The sequence below is a fragment of the Antechinus flavipes genome, chromosome 3 (assembly GCF_016432865.1).
Source record: "Antechinus flavipes isolate AdamAnt ecotype Samford, QLD, Australia chromosome 3, AdamAnt_v2, whole genome shotgun sequence".
Classification (NCBI taxonomy): Eukaryota; Metazoa; Chordata; class Mammalia; order Dasyuromorphia; family Dasyuridae; genus Antechinus; species Antechinus flavipes.
The window spans coordinates 556,079,329-556,102,036 of NC_067400.1; the positions used below are offsets into that span (position 1 = coordinate 556,079,329).

Genomic DNA, 22,708 nt, shown 5'->3' on the forward strand with positions numbered 1-22,708 from the left:
AATCAACCAAGTGAGTTAACATAGGGAAAAGAGCAACAGAGATGGGCAAAGAAAAAACTCAGGAATGGGGAAAGGAGGAAGGATGTTTAAATGTGGAATTTATAATGTAGGGGAAAGAGAACAGGAACTTGTGCTGTTTTAACAATTCTAACTATATCTGAGGTGAAGGACCGGTGGGAATAAATGGGCTGCTTATCAAAACTGCCCCTGAAATAAAGCTGGAAGAGACCACATATCAAAAATGAGAATATTAGTATATAAAATCATCTTAGTAGCTAATGAAGTGGGCAAATTAAATTTAAAAAAATGAATTTCATTTTGGGGGGTCCAAAAATAAATAATTTGAGGATAGAATAAAGTGTGAATGTATAACAATTATGAAAAAAATCTGAGAGTTTCAGTGAATTTTTGGTCAATATATGTCAACAGTGTGACAGTAGTCAAAAATAATTAATGAATTTTATGCAACATTAAATAATTAAATAATATTGTTGATGATGATGAAAATCAAGGAGTTGCACTAGACTGCATCAAAGATCTTTTTAGCTTTAGACATTTTTATTGTATTATACAGTTACTACACATTGTTCTGCTAAGACCATATTTGAAATACCCTTACAGATTTGAATTAATAACAAAAGACTGACAATCTTGAACCTAAACAACAGAAGACTATAGGAAGTACAGGAAAAGAAACTAAAAAAAGTAGATGATTTTGCATTATCTACTTGATAATGATAGGAAAAAATATTTAAGAAAGGATATGGTAACTTTTATTATTTGAAGGACTGCCATTATGATTAGAGATTGGATTTGCTTGACTTTTCTTCAAAAGGAGTAAGGTATAGAAGCTGAAGAAAATCATATTTGAAGTGATGCAAAGGAAAACTTTCTAAAAGTGAGAAAAAACCAAAAATGGAATGGGTATTTCTAGAGGAAGTTTGTTGCTCATCATCAGAAATCTCCAATAAAAGGAGGGAGTTATTGGCTGTACTCACTTTTGAACACAAGAAATTGGAGACTCATGAGGTAATCATTCTTGCAACCTAAATCCAAAACAATTGGTCTTTTGGAGTCTTTTCTATTTGGACATTATATTAAAATGGAAACAAAGATAGAGGAAACAGTATTAATTGTAAATGGAAAAGGAAATACGTGGCAATAGCTTGGGAGTAGTGTTGTGTACAGGGGTAGAAGGCTCATATCACTGGGAACCAGGCTGAAAAACTACTAAGCAAAATAGGATTCATTCCTTGACCAAGAGATGTTCATGTGGACAATGCTTGGCAAAAAGGTACCCCATACTACACTGTAAAGTACTCTATTACTTCATTCCAACTTGAAAACATAATTTCTCCCCATCTCATAATCTTTCCATATAAATGCAAAGAAAATGTAATGTTCGGGTAGCTAGATATACAGATCTTTGCTATACAGTGTCCACAGTTGAACTGGAAGGCTCTATGTTCCTCGTTCCAATGTTCAGAGTAGGCATAAAAAGTCTGGACAATGCAAAGATTTAGAAATCCTTCACTTGTAGCTGTAATAGATTTTAGAATTAGAACAGTTTTATTTCCCAAAAGAATCCTCCCATTTTACTCAAAAGAAAATTGAAATCTAGATAAGTTAAGTAACTTTGCTGAGATCACACAGGCTGCAAGTGTTAGAATTGGAATTTAATCCAGTTCTTCTAATTTCAAATAGAGGAGTCATTTTATAACACTATACTTCCCCTGGTTACTAAGTACTTAAAATATTGTAAGGTATGTCATGGAAGGAAAATCCATTGCTTATGAATAAAGGCAAAAGGCAATAAATGGTTTTCTTTCAATCATTGGTACCAAGGCTTTGGGATGCATCAATTACTCCATATAGCAAGGAAATCCATATGGAACAAGTGGAAATCTGAATGAGCTACTCTTCTCTTACCCGTTCAACTTTCATGGTAATTATAGTATACAGAAAATATATCATCACATTGGGTTCACAACAGGACAGTCACTAGTGACTTTTTGGTTCTAGGTAACAGGACAGTGACATATTAAGCTGCTGGATTCACCTTACATCACAAGATAGGACAAACTTTGTATGCCCTTGCATTTTTGGATGCCCTTGCATAAGAACTAGAAATAATGAAAGTAAATTCTACAGATTAGACAAGACTGTCCATTTATGTTTAAATAGAGGCTTGTTTTTAAATCTTATTACTCATGGCAAAAAAGAATAGATCCCTTCTTTTTGCCACCACATCTAAAAAGTCAATTTTTTTCTAAAAAACAAAAAAACAACAACAAAAATGAAATCAGGCAATGATAATGTAAAAATGTAGAAAATTAAATCAATCACTTGAACTTATGCCATTATGAAACATAAAGAAATATTTCTGCCTGCTCAATTTGCTATCTACCTCATTTTCATCATATTCATGCATCCTCTTTTCCATTTTCTAATGAATATATGGATCTTTCCTTTCTCCAGGAAGATCTGTGACTATTGTCTTTAAATTTCTCTTTCCTCAGTTGGGATGTACCTTTTCAGACTCTAAAAATGTTGCTCTTTGAAAAGGGCTACTGCAAAAACAAATATCAGATTTAAATATAAAATTAAAAATAACATTAATAGAGCAAATGACAGAGATAATGTTGGCAATGAGGGCAAAGACTGACTTTCAACAATTTTCTAGCTACTTAATTTGAGAAATATAATCGCAAAATAATAGACTTAAAACATTAAAAATAACTTTGAATCTTAGAACAGTTTTATGATTATTGATCAAAGGACAGACATACAGTGAAAAGATACAAATCCAAATATGGTGTGGAACAGTATCCAGATACATAGTGAAGTCTTCATTCTATCCTCTAATGTCTTTTTCATTTTCTTTAAGGGAATGGGATTGTGGTCCTGTGGAGTATTTCCATGGCAGATTTCAATGCCAGTATTCCCTCTTCTTCCATATTCTACCTCACTGGAATTCCCGGTTATGAGGCTATACACCACTGGATCTCCATCCCTTTCTGCATCCTCTACTTTATTGGAATAGTGGGTAACTGCACCATTCTTCATGCTATTCGGACTGACCCAAGCCTCCATGAACCCATGTACTATTTCTTGGCTATGTTGTCCTTTGCAGACATGGGCATGTCCCTTCCCACACTTATATCTGTCCTCCAAGTCTTGTGGTCCATTTCCAGGGAGATTGACTTCAATCCCTGTGTGATACAGATGTTTTTTATCCATTCCTTCTCCTTCATGGAATCATCAGTGCTTCTAGCAATGGCTTTTGATCGCTATGTAGCTATTTGTCATCCATTAAGATACGCCACTATTCTTACCCCACAACGCATTGCTAAAATTGGAATATTTGCCTTTCTTAGGAGCTCTCTCCCTGTCATTCCATTGATGATCCGGCTGACATACTTTCCATTCTGCCGATCCCATGTCCTCTCTCATTCTTACTGCCTGCATCAGGATATAATACGCCTGGTTTGTGCAGACACCAAATTCAATTCTATTTATGGATTAGTTGTACTCATTCTATACTGGGGACTTGATTCACTGGGCATTTTTGTGTCTTATATCTTTATCCTTCACTCTGTGTTGAACATTGCATCCTGGGAGGAGAGACTCAAGGCCCTGAACACATGTGCCTCTCACATCTGTGCTGTTCTCATCCTTTATATCCCCATGATTGGTCTTTCCATTGTTCACCGCTTTGCCAAGAATGCCTCTCCCCTTTTGCATGTTCTTATGGCTCACATCTATTTGCTAGTGCCCCCAGTTCTCAACCCTATCATCTATAGTGTGAAAAACAAGAAAATTCGTAAGGGGATCATCTATTTAATCACCCCAAAGAGAATGCAGCCCACCCTAAGATAAGCACTATTAAGATACCATCCCATGAAGCCTGTAATTGTGATGAGCTGAGAAGAGTACTGAAAAATATAATAATTTCATGAATCTCAGTCATCTCTATTTTTTGTGCATGCACACATGTGCGCGCACACACACACACACACACACACACACACACCTTTACTGATATTCCAAACTCAGTCAGTTCTTATAAATGTGATTAAAGACATTATATTCCAACTCCATGCCCCTCAATTTATTATTTGTAAAATAAAGTTTAGATAAGATGATTACTAAGATTTTATTCCTATTGTAACATTCTACAATTTGGAAGTACTAAGGCAATAATAAATATTTTGTACTTAAGTTCACTACTGAGTTCCTTCTATATGCTATACATCTTCTAAACAAATAGATCTACTTTTACTGCATTGGAGAGTATGTGGCTTTAGTGCCAGTTTGTACCCTTTGTTTTAAGCTGTGTTCTCCTTTGATCTCTCCATAAACATATAAACTATATGTTTATCATTCCAATATTGGTTGTTTCAGGAAGGGGTGAAAGAGAGCAAAGGAATAGATTTACCTTCATTGGAGGTCTTCCATAGCTTACAGAATCATTTGTTGTTTTGTTATATTGTGTTCTCCTTGTCAAATATAGGTTAAGATCAATGGCTTCCAATTTTTTTAACAATAAAATTCTGTAATTCTGTCATTATTATGCCACACTTTTTTTTTTTTCCTCTTGCACATTTTTTTTTTTTTGTAATTATTTGATTGGTAGAGTGCTGGCCTCCAAGTCAGGAGAGCTTGAATTCAAACCAATTTTATAAAATTCATAAAACAGAGGAAGGGACTTACCTAATATCACTCTATATATTAATGGGATAATTGACAATGGAATAAGCAATCATTTGACAAGACACTCTGTCCCTGGTCTAAAGGAATTTCTTTTCTACAGAAGGGATACAACATGTACACAGATGATTAAATGAAAAATGTATATGTATAAGAAATACATTTTGTAATACAGGTCTACTAATGAGGAAAATGTGGAATTTGGGGGTATAACATTTTATTTAATGGGGTATTAATGTCAGTTTTCCCTATGATCAAAATTAACTGAATATGTTAAGTTGTAATGATATTTATTTTAAAATTTTATTTTATTTAAATTGACATAATTTATATGATTCTAATTGAACTGAAATGATAATTATCTTAAATGAGTTATTTTCTCTGGACACATTTCTTCAAATCCTATGATCAAATATGATTTAATTAACATAAGTAAATCACTCCTTTCTTGGTTATCAAAAGAATCAATCAAACCTTTCTTTCAAGAAATTCTGATGAGATGAGATACGAAGTTTCAAATGTTCTAATTTTCCTAATTATTAATATCCTGTGAGTTGAGAATATTATGATGAGAGCTTAGTTTGGTAATGTCAATGTATATTGTGTATATTTCGATATAGCTAGAATGTAATTAAATGATGCATTACTTTGCCATCTAATCTTATAATAAAGTAATACACACCTTGATATGAAATTAAAGTGTGAACCCTCAAAGCTTACTTTTCTCTTCTTCTTTTGAAATGATAGTTGTGCACTTTTAATTTAAAAAATGTGCTTGGATAGCCATATGTATGACACAAGAAAGGTTATCTAATCATAACTGCATCATTGCAATCTGTAGCTCATTGAGCAGCAAAGTGAATCAATGAGAACACCACATAGGACCTTTGTCATAATCATTCTACTCTACCATTTTGTCATTGGAAGCAACCATGGATAATAAACAAATGGATAAGTTGAAACAAAATGGGGAGCTGTCATAAAGGTCACATACATATGTATATCATGTATATACATATGTGTATGTATATGTAGACATGCGTGTATGATTAGTTACTGATATATTTCAGTTCTTTATATCATAAATATATCAAATCATTGTTTGTTGGGAGCTGAGCTAAGTTTTGAGGGAAATCAAGCCAAGAAATGGAAGTCAAGTGAAGAAATACAATATTCTGAGTGTGGAGAACATATAGTTCCAAGGTAGACAGAGGAGAAGTGGAATGTCATGTGTCAGGAATAGAAATAAGCTAGTATAGTAGTGTGTAGCTAGATTGTAGTGTATAGGGATAAAAGTAAGGTGTAAGAAAATCAAGAAGAAAGAAAAGGAACAGTTTTGAAGATTATATTAGTCTAATAAATAAAAGAGAGCTACTGGAACTTAGCAAACCCAGATATCTCAGGAAAAGCTCTAATATAAGTTATGGATGAATTAATGTTCTTTATCACTTAATGTAGTTTCCAAGAAAAGAAGTTTCCAGAAAAATGAAATCACAGGTCAAATATTCTCTAAAAAAAAAATTAAAAATGGTTTAGCCTAATTTTTTTTAAATACGACAGATGCCTAACAGTTTTGTCTGAGGAAAAGCATATTCAGGATGAAGAACAACTCATACAGATTTAGAGGCAGATATCAGGTTGAAAGATATCCCACTTCAACACATTTGCTGTTGGTTCATATTCACTCAAAAGAGGATAGATGAAGTTCTCACTACAGTTGATTGTTAAGGAAGCAAAGAAACAAACAACCATTGAAGCCATATTCACTGGTGTTTTTAATATAAAAAGAAACCGAGATCCTTGTGATGAATCATTACTGACAACATCAAAAGCTGCTTAGCCTTCAACAATTCCTGAACTCCCTTCTCCCAGATGTCAAGAGGAACAAGAGGTTCCACCTTTTCTTATATAGAAACATACAAATCATTAGGATTCTATGTTAGCATATATATGATAATGAATACAGGGAACTTGAAGAAAAAAAAAATTAGCCTTGAGTTCTCAATCTTACTACTAATGCAACAAGATGTTTACTGATCCTGAGCTTCAGTCCCCTCTTCTTAGATGAGTTAAGATAGCTGAAATAGATGATGTCCAAGTTCCCTTACTGCTTGGAAAACAAAAACTATGATCTTATGACTCTAAAGATTTTTTTTTAAATAAACTGTCATGAGCTAATAAATACTGAAAAAAAAGTTATGTAGCCTTTTCTTTTCTCCAATTTCTTCCTTTAATCTTATATCTCTAGAAGAACTGGTGTCATATGAGGGTTATTGTACTTTGATATCTATGTAGGTATATATACATATGATTATAGTTAAGTGTCTGACTTAGAAAAGTGAAAACATTTGAAGATTCCACAGAGAGAATAATCAGCATCACTTCCTTGGACTTCATCAGGTGTGTCAGATCTGAAAACTTAACATCAGGGACAAAGCAAATATTGGAGGGAAAAAAGTGATATGCTATAGAAAGCTTGTAAGACTGAAATCAAGACACCTTGATTTGAATAATGTAGCCTAGACTTATTAGCAATAAAATCATAAGCAAATAATTTAACCTTTCTGAGTGTGGTTTCTCACCAGTATATATGAATATTTATAGCTACAATTTCTATTTCACATTAAAGAAAATTGTGAATAAAGTATTTTTCACAATGTAAACCTTATGTAAATATCAACTAATTTTATTATGTCCAATATTTTATGAGAAAAGAGGTATCTTAGACACTAAAAATATCGAGATAGCAATATCACTCCCATTCCTTCATTGATTTTATATATTTTCTTTCTCTACTCTCTATCCCTCAGTCTTTTCTCTCAAACTATTTTGGATGTCATTAGCTCCAGGGGCATATAACCATATGATCTACATGTTGTAGGACTAGAGGGAATATATAGCCAAGATATAAACTTCATGCATATTCTTACATGAGTCTCTCATAGCACTCTGGAGACAGGGGTAATTAAGATAGGGATTGCAGCATTTTCTTCAGATTCAAAGATAATTCTAATTATCCCAAGAGATAAATGTTTCCCTTAAGACTTATTATCATTTTCTTGTTTGTATAAGTACTGGAAACTCTGTCCTTCCCTATGGCAGAGGCCGAGGAATGGTTAGGTCTCTTAGGATCTACTTACTAGAACATCAAGGAGCAGCAATAGCTATGTTATATGATTCATTCCAGTTGATTTCTTATGATTATTGAGAACTAATTGAAAAGCTCAAAATTCTGGGAAGAAAAAAAATTCAAAGCAGGATAGAAATAATTCCTCTACAGTGATGATGAATCCAACAATCAGATTCAGACTAACAGGTATGTTTTTTTCCTGGTTTATGGAGAACATTGAATAAAGTGAATTGCTAATAGTTGGAGTGTTTCTAATCCAGCCATTAGCACATATTATTCCCAGAATTGACATAAAATAATATTTCTACAAGAAAGCAGTAATTCCTACTTTTGAAGTGATAGTGTTGAAAGAGATTAAGTGACTGTGCATTTTTTCAAAATCTTTTAAATATGATTGTATAAGTGGAGGTTTTTATCTCACCCAAAAAATCACTTTTTTCACTTATGTCGGCTCTTTCTGTTCACAATCTTAGTACCACCACATTCCTCCTCACTGGTTTTCCAGGATTAGAACAATTTTATTCCTGGATTGCCATCCCTTTCTCCTCCATCTATGCTATCATCCTGCTGGGGAACTGTCTGATTCTCCATGTGATCCGGACTGAGCCAAGTCTACATGAGCCCATGTTTTACTTCCTAGCTATGCTGGCTTTCACTGACTTGTGCATGGGGCTCTCTACCATTCATACAGTATTGGGGATCTTGTGGAAGTTCAGCCATGAAATCAGCCTGGATGCCTGCATTGCTCAAACTTACTTCATTCATGGTCTGTCTGGTACAGAATCTGGAGTCCTTCTTGCCATGTCCTTTGATCGATTCATTGCAATCTCTAATCCTCTCAGATATACAACTATCTTGACAAATACCAAAGTCATACAAGTGGGGCTGATTATTTTGGTGAGGAGTGCTTTTTCAATTCTTCCTGCAATCATCCGCCTGAAGTTCTTCCATTATTGTCGCCACCACATCCTCTCCCATTCTTTCTGTCTTCACCAGGATCTCCTTCGTCTGGCTTGCTCTGACATTCGTTTCAATAGCTTCTATGCCCTGGCATTGGTGATCTGCATCTTTCTATTAGACTCCCTCCTCATCCTCTTCTCTTACATTCTCATCTTACATACAGTCTTAGCTATTGCATCTCAGGAGGAGAGACTCAAGTCCTTGCAGACTTGTATTTCCCATATCTGTGCTGTTCTGGTTTTCTACATTCCAATTATTGGTCTTACAATGGTGCATAGGTTTGGAAAACACCTTTCACCTCTCGTCCATGTTCTAATGGGAAACATCTATATCCTTTTCCCACCTCTCATGAACCCCATCATCTATAGCATCAAGACCAGGCAGATTCGCATCAGGATCCAAAGAGTCTTCTTCCTGAAAAGGTATTGAATATCGTTGGGACTCAAAAGAACTGATGTTTAGCATCCCAAGATTGGCCAGATAATAAGTCTCTGATGGACTCAAATAATCTCAAAGTGAAAAGGATTTTCTGGTATGTTTTGCTTTTATAAAAGATCGAACATTTTTGGAAACAGCTAATTCTGGTGGGAATCAGGGAGCACTATGTGATCCCTGAATCAGGAGGAGAATTTTTTTTAATGTATATGTTATTCTTCATTATATCTCACCTTTATTGCTTATTTAATCTTTCTCATATGAGCTGTTTTTCTTTTCTCAAAAATCTACACTAAGGAAATAATATCAGTCATGCTATGTTAAATGAATCACTATTTAGACTTATCCAGAAATATTTTATTTTTCTTAATGATTTCTGTATCCTCTATTAAAGGTAAACTAAAGAAGAATATGGAAAAAGAGAGAGATTCATCCAGGTATTCTATAACATAAAAGGTGCCTATCTAGTTTATCTCTATGATAAGCTCTGTGGTTTCTTTCCATTTGGATGGAACTCTAAACTTTCTAATTGTTGTTGCTGTTGTTGTTTTTATTTAACAGATGACCACAAATTATTTACCATTTTTAGTGTTTCTCAAAAAATTGTTTAGTTCAATCCTTGTTACTTAAAAACATATCTTCAGTCTTTGATATTCTCCCTATTGTTTGTCTCAAAGTCTTGCCAAAACAAAAACACATTGATATATAGAAGCAATTCTCTAAGACTGAATGAGATCACATTGAATCTCAAATTTAGTGTTTTAAAACTCATTTTATCTTAACCATGATTTCCCTGACTTCAATAATTAGCACCACTGAAAATTTGAAAAATTACCTTACAAGCTTTTCTGGATATATCCTAAAAGAATGACAAAAATCTAAAATGTGATTTTTAACCTCTGGGAATTTATAATATGAGGTCATAATAGTCAAAAATAAACAGAAAAACAATCAGACAGAAGAATAAGAGTGGCATGGATTGCCAACATTTCAGGTGATTAAGATTGATCAAAATCTGAATTCAGTAACTGCCTTTTTCTTTAAAGTGAAATTTTAAGTTGTAAACAGAAATTTTGCATTCCCAAAGAGGAAAGTGCTAGTTTTTCTGTATTCTGTCTTTATTATATAGAGTTGGCATATTGGGTTTAGTTCTATAGTCATTTACCAATCACTGATGCTTCTCAGAAGCCATTTAATAGAGAATCAGATATCTATTCCATAGATATATATATAAAAGGCCACTGTCCTTGGGAGAGGAAACACAGATTAATTCATAGTTAGTGTTGATGTATAATATTGCATCCCTTTTTCAGGGAAGATTTTTTAAAAGACGGAGAATCCTGGCCACCCACAAAGAAATGGAAGGATGAAGAGAGAATTGTAAAAAAAAAAAAAAAAAAAAAAAAAAACTTAAGAAGGGGAAGAATGAGATAAAAGAACAATTCCAACTTCAGTTCTTTTCACCTATGAAAATAATTAAGAATGACATTATCTAAACTGTCTGATTTTAGCTAAGAAATCACAAAATCACAAGCAAAACAAAGCATAACAACAACAACAACAAATTTACTTTAACCATTTTTACCTGTCATATATATTTCTACTTTTTCTAATCCTGGGAAGCTTTTCAATCACCCTAAATTCTAAATCTCAGACAGGTACAGTGGTAAATTAGTGTATATATAGAAGAAAGTGACAAAGCTGGGTAAGTAGGCTCAAAATAGTTTAATATGAGAAATAGTTGACTTGGGAGTGTTGAGTGTAGTGAAGAAAATATTTAGTATTTTCCTGATTTAGGTTGCAGGGTACACAGAAAAAATGAAATATACCTGCCCTTTATAATCATTCACTTTCCATTGCTCCAACTGACTGACATTATGTAATTGGAAAGAAGCCTGTTTTCTTAGTCATTTAAAAAATATTCTCAAATGCAATGTTTAAAAATGAATTGTTTTCTTAGCCATGATTTCTCTAATTTTTATTATTAGCACCATTGACAAACTGAAAATAACTGTCCCTCCCAAATTATGTATTTGTCCCTTAATGCTGTTTTAAAAATATGAGCAGAGTCAGATTTTTTTTTTAGCAGCCGTGAGTATATTGGTACCATAGAGAAGAAAAGTTCCATGGAGCTGGAATAAGGGTTTAAGTGTAGCATACAGGGAAAGGGATACAGGTCCATTGAGAGACCATTGACATCATCTAGTAGAGAAGAAAAAGAAAAAAAACAAAATCAATGAAACTCAGTTCACATACAAAAGATAAAGGTCAAAGCAAGCACAAAATCAAAAGTCAGAGAGGCAGATAAGGGGTAAGATTAGACAATTATCAGGTTATTGGCCAGATTCCAGAGCGGCAGGATCACATCCCAACATGGACAAAGATGAGGAGAATTAAAATTATGTTATATCAGTATTTATTAAATGAAGTAAAGATGTTCATTAAAAGAAGAGAAATTTAATTGGATAAACAGAGACACTTGGAAGATGTTTAAGTGTTTTCAAATAGTTGAAGTTCTGACATATAAAGAAAAAAAAAGTTTGACATTTTTTACAACCCAGAAAGAAATACTTGAATCCTCATTTTTACAGTCAAACAGCCATCATTCAGATTTTATCTGTAGTCACTACTTGTCTAATCACTTAATCTATTCCAAAATATAAGGAGCCATCTTGGTAGTTAATGAATTCTACATTTCAGGAAGTTTTAAAACAGATATTAAAATATGCAAATGTGAAGACCTTTGTTGATCAAGATCTCTGAATGATTCCTTGTTCCCCATGGGATAAAATCCAAATTTCAGGTTCTATATTATCTATCCAGCTCATTTGAAATTGTTCCATAGCATATGTTTTATTTTACTTTATCTAAAGTACAATCTTTGCCCTCTCTTGCATGCTGAGATTTCCCTGTTTCTGAAACTTATTGTCCTCTCTGGTGGACATGCCTATGTTCTTCACTAGTAACTAGTAGAAATCTTTTCCTGGAATTCCAATTTTAACTCAAGTACTAATTCCACCATTAAGCCTTTCCTGAATATTTACAGCTGAATTGATCTTTTCTTCATAGATCTTAAGATTTTATTTACATTTTTCTTGAATTCTCTTTTAATATGCATTACAATTATTTGTTTTAAGTCTCTTAAACTTTTCCCCTCCCAGACAATCATGTACTTGAGTGCGGAGACAATTTAAAATTTATTTTATCCCTAGAATCAGCTCAGTGATTTACACCATTGATACTTAATACATGTTGAATATCAACAGTTTTTATGAAACTCAAAAAATTTTAGTCTGCATTAGCAAATTTTGCATATATTAGCCCTGAACACACTGTGAGGAATTGTAAGTTTAGAGGTTTAAAAGTGTTAACAAGCCTCTTATCAAACTTTTCCACAAGGAAAAGTCTTAAAGATGTGAAGATCTTATGATTTTTGCAAGTTGCACATTAGAAATAACTTTTTGTTTCTATCCCACTCTCTCTGTCTTTCATGTCTATCTCAGATTTTCACACCATCTCTATCTTTATTTCCCTTCTTTCCTTCCTTGTTTACTTCCTTTCATCCTTTTTTTTTCCATACTTTAATCCTTTCTTCCTTTTATTTTTCTCTCTAAAGGTCCATGTAAAGACAGCTGTCGCCTGAAAAAAAAAATAACAGCACATGACATCTTTTAAATCCAGATTGTAGAATTGAAGAATGCATTCTATTCTTCATAGTAATTTTTTTTTCCTGAGGCAATTGGGGTTAAGTGCTGGTACCAGGGCCACACAGCTAGAAAGTGTTAAATATCTGTGGCCAGATTTGAAGTCAGGTACTTCTGACTTCACGGTTGGTGCTCTATCCATTGCCCCACCTAGCTGCCCTTTTGGAGTAATTTTTGCTCATTAAGTTGTATACATTTTCCAGATCTTCATTTTGTTTAAGGAAATTTAGGTCCTGTAAAATCTGGGCAGTCATTCACTGAAAATGAGAACATGATAAAGATGTGCAAAGGATTTTCCTGAAGTTGGAGTTGTATAATCCAAAGAGTTCATTGGTGAATGGAATAGCGGATAAGAGTGACTTATAATTCCATGAAAATTGTTTTGTCTTTTTGAAATGCCTTGGTCTGCTGGCTGCCAAGTCTTATACCAAAAGCTTTGGCTAAATTCTACTATTAAAATAGTTCACATTTATGTCTTCCTTTAACAAGTGCAAAGCAAATTCAAAGATTATTTCAGTAAGCATTTGAGGTATAATTTGAATTGTGGTCTTATTCAAAGTTCAATACTTTATTCACTAAGTCCACTGTCTCTCAAGAAAGCCCTCCTGCATGATGTAGCACATAAAAGCCTGGTCTTTGAGCAAGGAAGACATGGATTGACTCCTACTAGCTGAATCCTAAGAATGTTACTGTGTACATGTGGTTTGCTTTTCTGGGATTCATTTTTTTCATTTGTAAAACTCTAATAAATAGAGCCTGACAAGAATTCTAATAAGGATAAAATTGCACAACACATTCAAAGGGTTTTGCAAACTTTAAGGTGCTATGAAAGATGTCAGCTTTTATTCATTATTAGAGAAGCAGAATTGCATAGTCAAGAAAAAGACAAATTTGAGGTGAGGGAGACATTCAAGTACTGCCTGTGATACAGAGGCTCACTGACCCTAGGTAAAGTACTCAACTTCTCAGGACTTTAGACAAATCTCTAATATAATAAATTAAAAGAATATGTTATTTTGCATTGATGGAAAGAATTCTCACATTGCAATTCCTTATAGAAATGAAATCAAAGCGACAGTCTCTATTTGTATTGTATTATCATTATTTATCTTTTCAATTGTAGCAGAGAGGCAATAATAGTGATCACTTAAAACTAATTGTAATAGTAGTAATAAGGATCAATAGGGACAACTTGCCATAGTGCATAAATTATTGGTTCAGAATAGACCTTGATTCAAATTCTATCTCAGATAATTATTCGCTGTGGGATGCTAGACAGGCAAATTAATTTCTATTTCCTTTAGACAGTTCTCTAGCATGTATCTATTAAATTGTCAAGTATTGTAACAACGTTTGTTATTCACAGTGAGAAAAACAGAGAGTCTTCTGTTTATTGATTTGGGTAATGTTAGTTTCCTCTCCCCACATACATATATATTAGATTGTAAGATCCTTGAAGGAAAAGTCACTTATCATTTGTTTTTTATTTCCACCCTCAGGTGTAGAATACAGGCCCAATGAAATAGGCAACCTGGAGTTAATATACCAGTCACCTGTGATCAAGTAGCAGGTGTAGGTCCTTATGCAGACACTTTAGCATAGATTAATTACTCTATAACAGCATATGAGCAAATTGTTGCTGCTGCTGCTATCAAAGCATGTGGCATCCTCCCAGGAAGACAAGATAGAGGGGAAGTCTTCACAAAAATAGCCCAAGGTCCAAATGAACCCTTTGCTGACTTTGTGTTATGTCTGCAGACAGCTGTCATATAAACTATTGGTGAAAATGTAGCAACAAAAATTACGATAAGACAACTTGCTAGAGAAAATGCTAATGAGGTTTGTAGAAGAATTATGTTAGGACTACACAAGGATGCTCCTTTAGAGGAGATCATAAGACGCTGTGTCACAGTGGGCATAAATACCTTTTATATCCAGGTTATGATGCAGATTTTTGAAGATTCCAACATGGGAAGACAACATCCCCTTTGGAAAGGGACTTCCAGAGAGACTCATCAATGCTGTTGATGTGTTAAAGTAGAGCTTCTGAAAACTCAATGTTGGCATAAAAGACTGGGTGGGAGAAAAAAAACAAAAAACTTTAAAATCTGCAGGAATCACTGGATTCCCTGAAACATGAAGTAATGGACACTAGATTAGTTTGGGACTGTCTCTTGGCTGCTGAAGGAGGAGTATGTGTGATTGTTATTTATATACCCTCCTTCTAGGACTTATAGACATGCATATTCATATTGTTTGTTGTATCACTATGTTGATTCATGTTGCTTGTTACATCACTACTAGCCTGAATTATATTACTACATGTTTGTGTAATATATCCCATGATGATGGATTTATGCATACCTTTTAAAACTAAAACGAAAGGGGCAAATGTAGAAGGCTGCAGATAGTGGGGGAACTCTGGGTGAGGTATAAGACCCTTCAGGCCAGAGGAAACCTGCTAACCATTTCTGGTTTGGCTTTCCATTTTCCCTTTGGTGTTCTCATCTCCCTTTGATGTTCTCACCTTTCCTGTGAAATCAGGGAGGGTGTGACCACCTGTGCTAGACTTGAAACAAGGATACTTACAATAAGGTGTTAACTCAGTGAAATTAATGAGACAATAGATATCTACTTTACATATATGTAGTACTTAGCATGGTGATGTAATAGTTCTCTAGTTCACACATATTCAGTATTCTGTAATGATGTAATTGTAATAGGGTGTATAAGAACTGGGAATAGGCAGTCAGACAGAAGTCGGCAGACTGGCAGATTGCTGAAGGAGACTGGGTCAGACTGAGACTGGGTGAGACTAAGACAGACAGACTGTGTAAGAGACAATAAAGACTTTGGAGTCTATTCTTGTCCATTGTGGTGGTGTCTATCCTGCTGAGACCAAGGCTCTTTCAGAGGATCTCCAGAAAGTTAGCTTAAACATTATACAGGAATCAGCTGACCACAAAGTTTTGTGATGTCATAAGATTATCATTATTTTTCATGCATTTATTCCCTACTCCATTTCTACTGCTACTAATACAAACTCTGATTTCCAATGATCTAGACAAAATACCCTAATTCCTTTCTGGTTTCATTTTGTCTCCTATGAAAACTATTCATTATTCCTACTACCAGTCTAATCTTGTTTATTTTTTGAATTAAGTCAGTTTCTGCATATAAATCTTCAAACTATTGTTTTTGTCCATTAAACTAATTCTAAGCTCATCACTTAAGACAATCCACAATCTTGTACATAGTGCCTTTCTAGCCATATCTCAGTGTCATTTATTCTTTACCAAATAGGGGTAATCATTCTTCAAAATAACATATTCTCCTCCCTCCCCATCCTCATGACTGGGGGTTATCTATGGCTTTTTAAATCCTAAACATCCTTTAGCGTATTTGCCTTGATAGTGGAATCGCTTTTTTGTTTGTTTGTTTGTTTGTTTGTTTGTTTTGCTTTTTTGTTTTTTTGTTTAGGAGTTTTTTGGTTAATAAGACTAACTCAAATTTTCCTCTTCCATAAAGTCTTCTCTCATTTCCCTATTGGTATTAAGGTTTCATATCATATTTCACATAAAGCTTTGTCTTGTGGTTTTTCTAATCAGTAATAAGAAATATTATTTTCTATGTATATTACTTATCCTTTTTCTAGAATTTAAACTTATTTATCAATATAATTTGTCTACCCAAACTTCTGTGTTTCATGTAGCACTTAATCCCAGTCTGTTGCCATTTATTGAATTGAATAATTATTCAATAAATTGAATTTGCTTAATTAATTGAGATTTTCAAAAGAGCTCTCTAAGTCTTTTCAAAGTAAAAAAACAATTATCCACTTATATTCAAAGAATACTAACAAATGAACTTAAAAAATATTCCCAATGAGTATGAAGTTTGGGGCAAGAAACTAAATTTCAGTAACAGCAGTTGTGAGTGTGCGTGTGCATGTGTGTGTGTGTGTGTGTGTGTGTGCGTGTGTGCATGCGTGTGTGTGTGTGTGTGTGTTTCCTTTGATTATTGCTCTTAGAAGGTAAGAGACACAAAAGGAAATAAAAATGACAGAGGAAATAAAGAGCTATTTAAGATCTAATGATTAGATTTGAATTTGTAGGCTTTGGCTTGAAATATAAAGATGGCAGATTCAATACCAAATGCTGGTAAGATTAGGAGTGTTAGAATTTTAGTCAACAGCACTTAAAATGTATGATAGATAAAGTATATTGTACATATTAAAATATACATACATGTATGTTCATAAGTGTGTATTCCAAATTATCATAGAGAAATGTTATCTAACCAGAAAAACATTTGAAACATTCACAAGTTCACAAGAGGCAAAAACCAAAATAAGACACAGTAGTGAAGCTCCTGGCCTCAAATGACTATAAAGACCCAAAGCAAAGTTATTAAAAAAGAGGACTTAATACAAAAAGGTACACTTAGCCTAATGAATGACATGATAGAAGAGACTCATGACTATGTCATCATTCTAGATATGCAGATGCTATATAGATCTTTATTTAAAAGCAACAAGATGGAGAGGTAGAGCAATTCCTACATCTTCTCTACTCTACTGCCTTCCCAATCTTAATCCCTTAATAAAGCCATTCAATCCTATACTGTGGTGTTGTGTTAAATCCTTTGTTCCCTTATCCTGTTAATGTTCTTGCTCTTCTGAGCCTCAACCAAGAATTAATTCTGACATCTGTTGTCTTTGTTCCTACTCCTAATAAACTATTATTGATTAATTGATTGCTTTTGAACCATCTCATTCTCACAACATCACTAGTAGAGATTATTGTCTCTATTTCATGGATGAGGAAAACGAGACTGACAAGTCAAGTTTCTCAGGATAACATAGGCTAGGAAACACCTCAGACCAAATTTGAAACCAAGTCTTCCAGACCCTGTGGAAAATGTTATAACCACTGCACAACTCAGCTGCCATATATATATATAGAGAGAGAGATATAGATATTATAATGAGAATATTTATGTGAAAGTTTTGCATTTACAAAGCAGTTTCCTCATACCACTCTTCAAAAAAGGCAATAAAACTATAATTTCTATTTTATATATAGAGAGAAGCTGGGAGTCAGAAAGTTTATGACTAAGCCAAAGTCATATAAATAATAAGTGACAGAATGATGGAACAGTGTAGCAATGGAAAGACTAGCTTAATGTTTCGAGAGCATGAGTTACATTCCTAGGCTCACTCAATGAAGCTTCCATATTAAACAACTACACTTTTCTAATATGTAAAATGAGGGAGTCTGATTCAATTTAATAACTATTATTGAGTGTTTCTATGATTTCTATGTGCATTCTAAAAAATGCACTATGCTAGTTGTAAGAGAAAGATCAAAAGACAAAACAAAACAAATGCATCCTAGTCTGTTTTTCTAAGTATGGATATAGCCTGTACATAGATTAATAAATACAAGTAAAAGAATGATATGTGGACCTGGGAGTGATGAGGTCCTGAATAGTGTGTTGGACAGAGAAACTAACAAATTGATCCCTGAGTCAATTAGGAAGAAGACACTGATAGAGATCAGTTTAGCTCCATGGTTCCACCCTTTGTGGAGGTCTTCCAATCTGTGGCTTGGTCCCTTCTTTGCCTGATTGTCCCTTGATTCTAAAAATATTCACTCTGGGAATCCTCAGTCCTAAACCCTAAGGATGCTCATCTAAAAGCAATTTCCCTGGAAACTTTTTCATTTCAGTGTCTCTGTTAAATACTTGTGAAAGCCTATGGGAATTCAGAATGCCTGGGGGAAAAAAGGTATAAATCCCTTTAATTTCAATGGTCACAATCTATAAACTGGAGACAGAACCACAGTCTCTATCTTCTCTGGCAGCAATTCTCCTCAGTATTACAGTGGGCAAGGACAGGTAAAGATGCTGGCATTGGAATAAATCAATCCCACCCTAGGAGTATCCTAAGTGAGTAAACTGGGGATATAGAAGGGAAACAGATCACTGGAGCAGGAAGGCTTTGCGACTATCATCCAAGAAGACATGAGTATACATGGCTCCCTCTGCTCTCCTTGGTTAATTTTCTTGTAGTATTAGCAGTTTCTTTTGCCTTCAGCTGGGTCATTGGTTTCTATGAATATTTACTGGGTATTAACTGTCTAGTAAGCAGAGATGAAGTAATTGAAGCAAGAGGGAGGCTGGATTCAGGAAGACTCATTCCTTAAAGGTGGTCATATATTTTTTTTTTAAATACTTACTTTTCAAGCCTCCTAGTTACAGCTCTAAAAATCACTGAGGGGAAGGATTATTGACTTTTATATAGAACTAAATAGCAAAAATCACAAAAGGATAAGGAAATAGACTTAGGGGATTCCATTGACAATACCAAGTTGAAACAACAAGATTATAAAAGATTCACATCTAAAAGAATGGTTTGATGTTCTTCAGGAGTTTATAATTGATTATTAGAAAAAAGATATGTACATAAAAGGATAGACCAAGTATAACCAGTGGGCACAGCACTTAATTAAGTAGTAATTGAAATAATAAATTTTGAAAGGGCTTTAAAATTTACAAAGCTTTTTTGTGCAACAATTCCTATGATGAAATAAGATTAAATATCTTTATACTCATTTTACTATTAGGGAAACTGATCCTGAAGAGAAAAAATGCTTTATCCAGGGCCATTAAGTTAATTATCTTTGCAGTGGAGATAAAGACTAAGTGCTTGTGTAGCACTATAAAGTACAATCCTCTCCCAGGAAAATCCATAAGGATAATTCCTTTAGTCACTTTATCAATTTAGAAAAAATGCCTTCTTCCCTTTATTTAGTACTTCAACAGTACTAACTACTAGTTGTACTAGTACTAGTATACTCAACAATGCAAGTGAACCATTTTACTTTATAAAAAAGAGTAAATATGGGGAAAATCAGCAAAACTATGAAACACTGAAAAATTCCAATATTATATAGAGTGTTCCATACCTTTAGGCCCCCTCCTCTACAGATAAGTAGAGGAGTTGGCTTCTCATATTTCTTATTTGGTGTCATGACTTGGCTAAATTTTACAGTTGGCTTCTATTTCATCATTTATAAAGAAAAAGGAAAAGAAAAACAGAAAAATCTACTGTGGTTGTGAGAGAAGAAAATGAATGCGATAGACCATGCCATCAAACTCAAAACAGAATTGGAACCATTAATACATACTTAAGGATCCTTCCTAAACACACTGCATATCAACTTAATTTTTAAATATAATGGGATCTATATTTTATAATATATTCTTTATTTCATTAACTATTTCACAATTATGTTTTAATTGTGATTCAGATACATTTAGTAGTATTAAAATCAGTAATGATTTGGCATTCAACATTTGTCAACTTTGAGATAGACAGTTTTTTGAAATTTCATTAAAGTTTATTGACAGAATTTTCTGGAACATGTAATTCAAATTAGTAGTTATTTTATAAATTTCTTTACTACAATCAGGACCCTTTAGCATGGACTGTGTATGTTGCATAGACCAACTACCAATAGTGGACATATTCCCAGAGAGTTGGGGTAGAGGAAAAAGTGAAATAGATGAATATAGTTCCTTTCACTTATTTCAAGCAAAGTTGTCAAATAATGATATAAGAACCATTAGTTATTACTAGAAACAAAGGTAAAGGCTTTGTTTGGTTATCAAATTAACATTAACTGACCAGCCAAAAGCATCTACTTGAATGAACCTTCCTTTTGATGCTTTATTACATTACAATTCAATGCCATTCTCTTTTCAAATCTTAGGCCACCATCTCTGAATATAAAACTTAGTCTCTACCCCCAAGAAGTTTACATTCTTTTAGAGGAAGATAAATAACCTCCAGTCTTGATTATTCTTTGATGTGCTTCTGGGTTTTAATTATCTAATTTAAATTTCATTTTTCCAATTTACTTTTCATAACTGAAAATCAAATATATACTCATCCATTACTCACAACTTCAAGAAAAAAAAAAAACTTTTAAGCATGTAAGTGAATCTTTTCTTGGAATCATACATTCTCAGAAATAGTCTTTTGAGTTCAATTAATTTAACACTGCAATTAATTTAACACAGTTTAGTTAGGATTCCTAACTAAACAATGCAGATTTTCTGAAATAAGTCACAGAACCCTGCATAAACATTGTCATTGATACATGATTCATTACCTTACAAAACAGGTCCTTTCCTTTTGGGACAGTTGTAGTAATGTAAATTTCCTCTATATATTTCCTTATTTATTTGAAATCTGTAGCACTGCAACATTCATCCAATGATCAGAGACCTGACTTCTGAAGTAATAAAAACTTAAATTCCCTTTTCACATGATAGTCACACATTGGAAAATAGCTACCTAGTTATTCTTTTCCCTTAAGCCTTCTATTTTCCTAGATTATGTATATTCAACAATTTTAGATTCTTATTATCTCAGAATTAAAGGGAATTCTAGGATCATGTAGTCTGACTTATATGTGTCCTGCATCATTAGACAGCTTAAAGATCTGCAGGAATGTGATCATGCTTTCCTCCCTCAGTTTTCTTAGTCCCTCTTTTGAGAATTTCATTTGTTCGGAAATATTTAGATGTACTGAGCTAAAATTTCTTCTCTGCTCCTTTTCCTTGATACTCTTAGTTCTAATCTCTGGTGTCAAAACAATTCTAAAATATTTTCTCCTCCTTACTCACATGATAAACCAGAGACCTCCTCCCACGATAATAATCATTGCCACTTTTTGGGTAATATCCTTTTGATTAACTGTGAATTAAATAGGTAAAATCTTTTAGTGATCTCCAAGATATTATGAAATAATTTGCTCAACTGTTTATATTATGTCTATGGAATTTACTTCATCTGTCAGGCTAATGAAAGAAAGAAAAAAGGAAGAAGGAAGGAAGGAAAGAAGGAAGGAAGGAAGGAAGGAAAGAAAGAAGGAAGAGAGGGAGGGAGGGAAGGAAGGGAGGAAAAAAAAATTCAGTTGTTCTTTCATGACCTGTGTTGGATGAAGCCAAAATTGATCTCAAATGAATATTTTTTTCCTCAAAAACAGTTTTCTTCAAATAGGATTTTATTAATGTTTCTTTTTATATCAATTAAATTTTACTATGTCCTATATCTGTCCCCTGACAGAATATAATCTTTCATTTTAAAAAAAGAATTCTTGAAACTATCCATTTAATATTCCAGGATTTTTCATATTCTAGACCTCTAGAATATTGTAAGAATCAAAATCAAATTCAACAACATATATTATAAACAACCCATATTTTCCTTTGTGAAGAGAATAACACTATGACCTAGTTTCTGACCTTTAGGACAACCTCAATGAATTGATTTTTTGAGGATCTCTTTTTTTGAAAATGGCTAAGGAATTATATTCACAATTTGTTTTCAGTATTGTGGTATCTGGAGGTCTGGTCCAAAATGTAATTCAGATTAGCTGTTGCTGTTTTAAAAAGTTATCTCATTGGGTTATAGCCCCCTGTAAGCCTTTTACCTTCTATCTCTTCTGTTATGAAAATTATTATCTCTTATAGAATAACTAAATATTAAATTGGATAGATCTTTCTTGTCTCCATCAATATGTATCTAACGTAAGATAGTAGTCTTATGCCTTCCTTGATCTTCTATTTGCTTCCAAAATATACTTAAGAGCACTTTTTTCTTATCCTTTTAATCTATCAAAAGACTCAAATTATCTAGACTTTAAAGTACTTGATATTATGCTTATGAGCATTTGCTAATTTGTACTCATTTCCTCTT

The 22,708-nt window shown here is 33.5% G+C and overlaps 2 protein-coding genes across 2 annotated transcripts; both read left to right on the plus strand.

The window, feature by feature from the left end:
- The first annotated feature begins 2,919 nt into the window (after positions 1-2,919).
- LOC127557459 (olfactory receptor 51I2-like) lies at positions 2,920-3,879 on the plus strand. The gene has a single exon (XM_051990773.1). It carries the CDS (start codon positions 2,920-2,922, stop codon positions 3,877-3,879), a length of 960 nt encoding a protein of 319 aa, XP_051846733.1.
- A 4,405-nt stretch (positions 3,880-8,284) lies between these two features.
- Positions 8,285-9,229, plus strand: LOC127558125 (olfactory receptor 51V1-like). The gene has a single exon (XM_051991353.1). The coding sequence runs from the start codon at positions 8,285-8,287 to the stop codon at positions 9,227-9,229; it is 945 nt and encodes a 314-aa protein (XP_051847313.1).
- The last annotated feature ends 13,479 nt before the right edge of the window (positions 9,230-22,708 follow it).

Coding starts and splice junctions, on each gene's coding strand:
- LOC127557459 (XM_051990773.1), top strand. CDS start 2,920: ATGGCAGATTTCAATGCCAGTATTCCCTCTTCTTCCATATTCTACCTC.
- LOC127558125 (XM_051991353.1), top strand. CDS start 8,285: ATGTCGGCTCTTTCTGTTCACAATCTTAGTACCACCACATTCCTCCTC.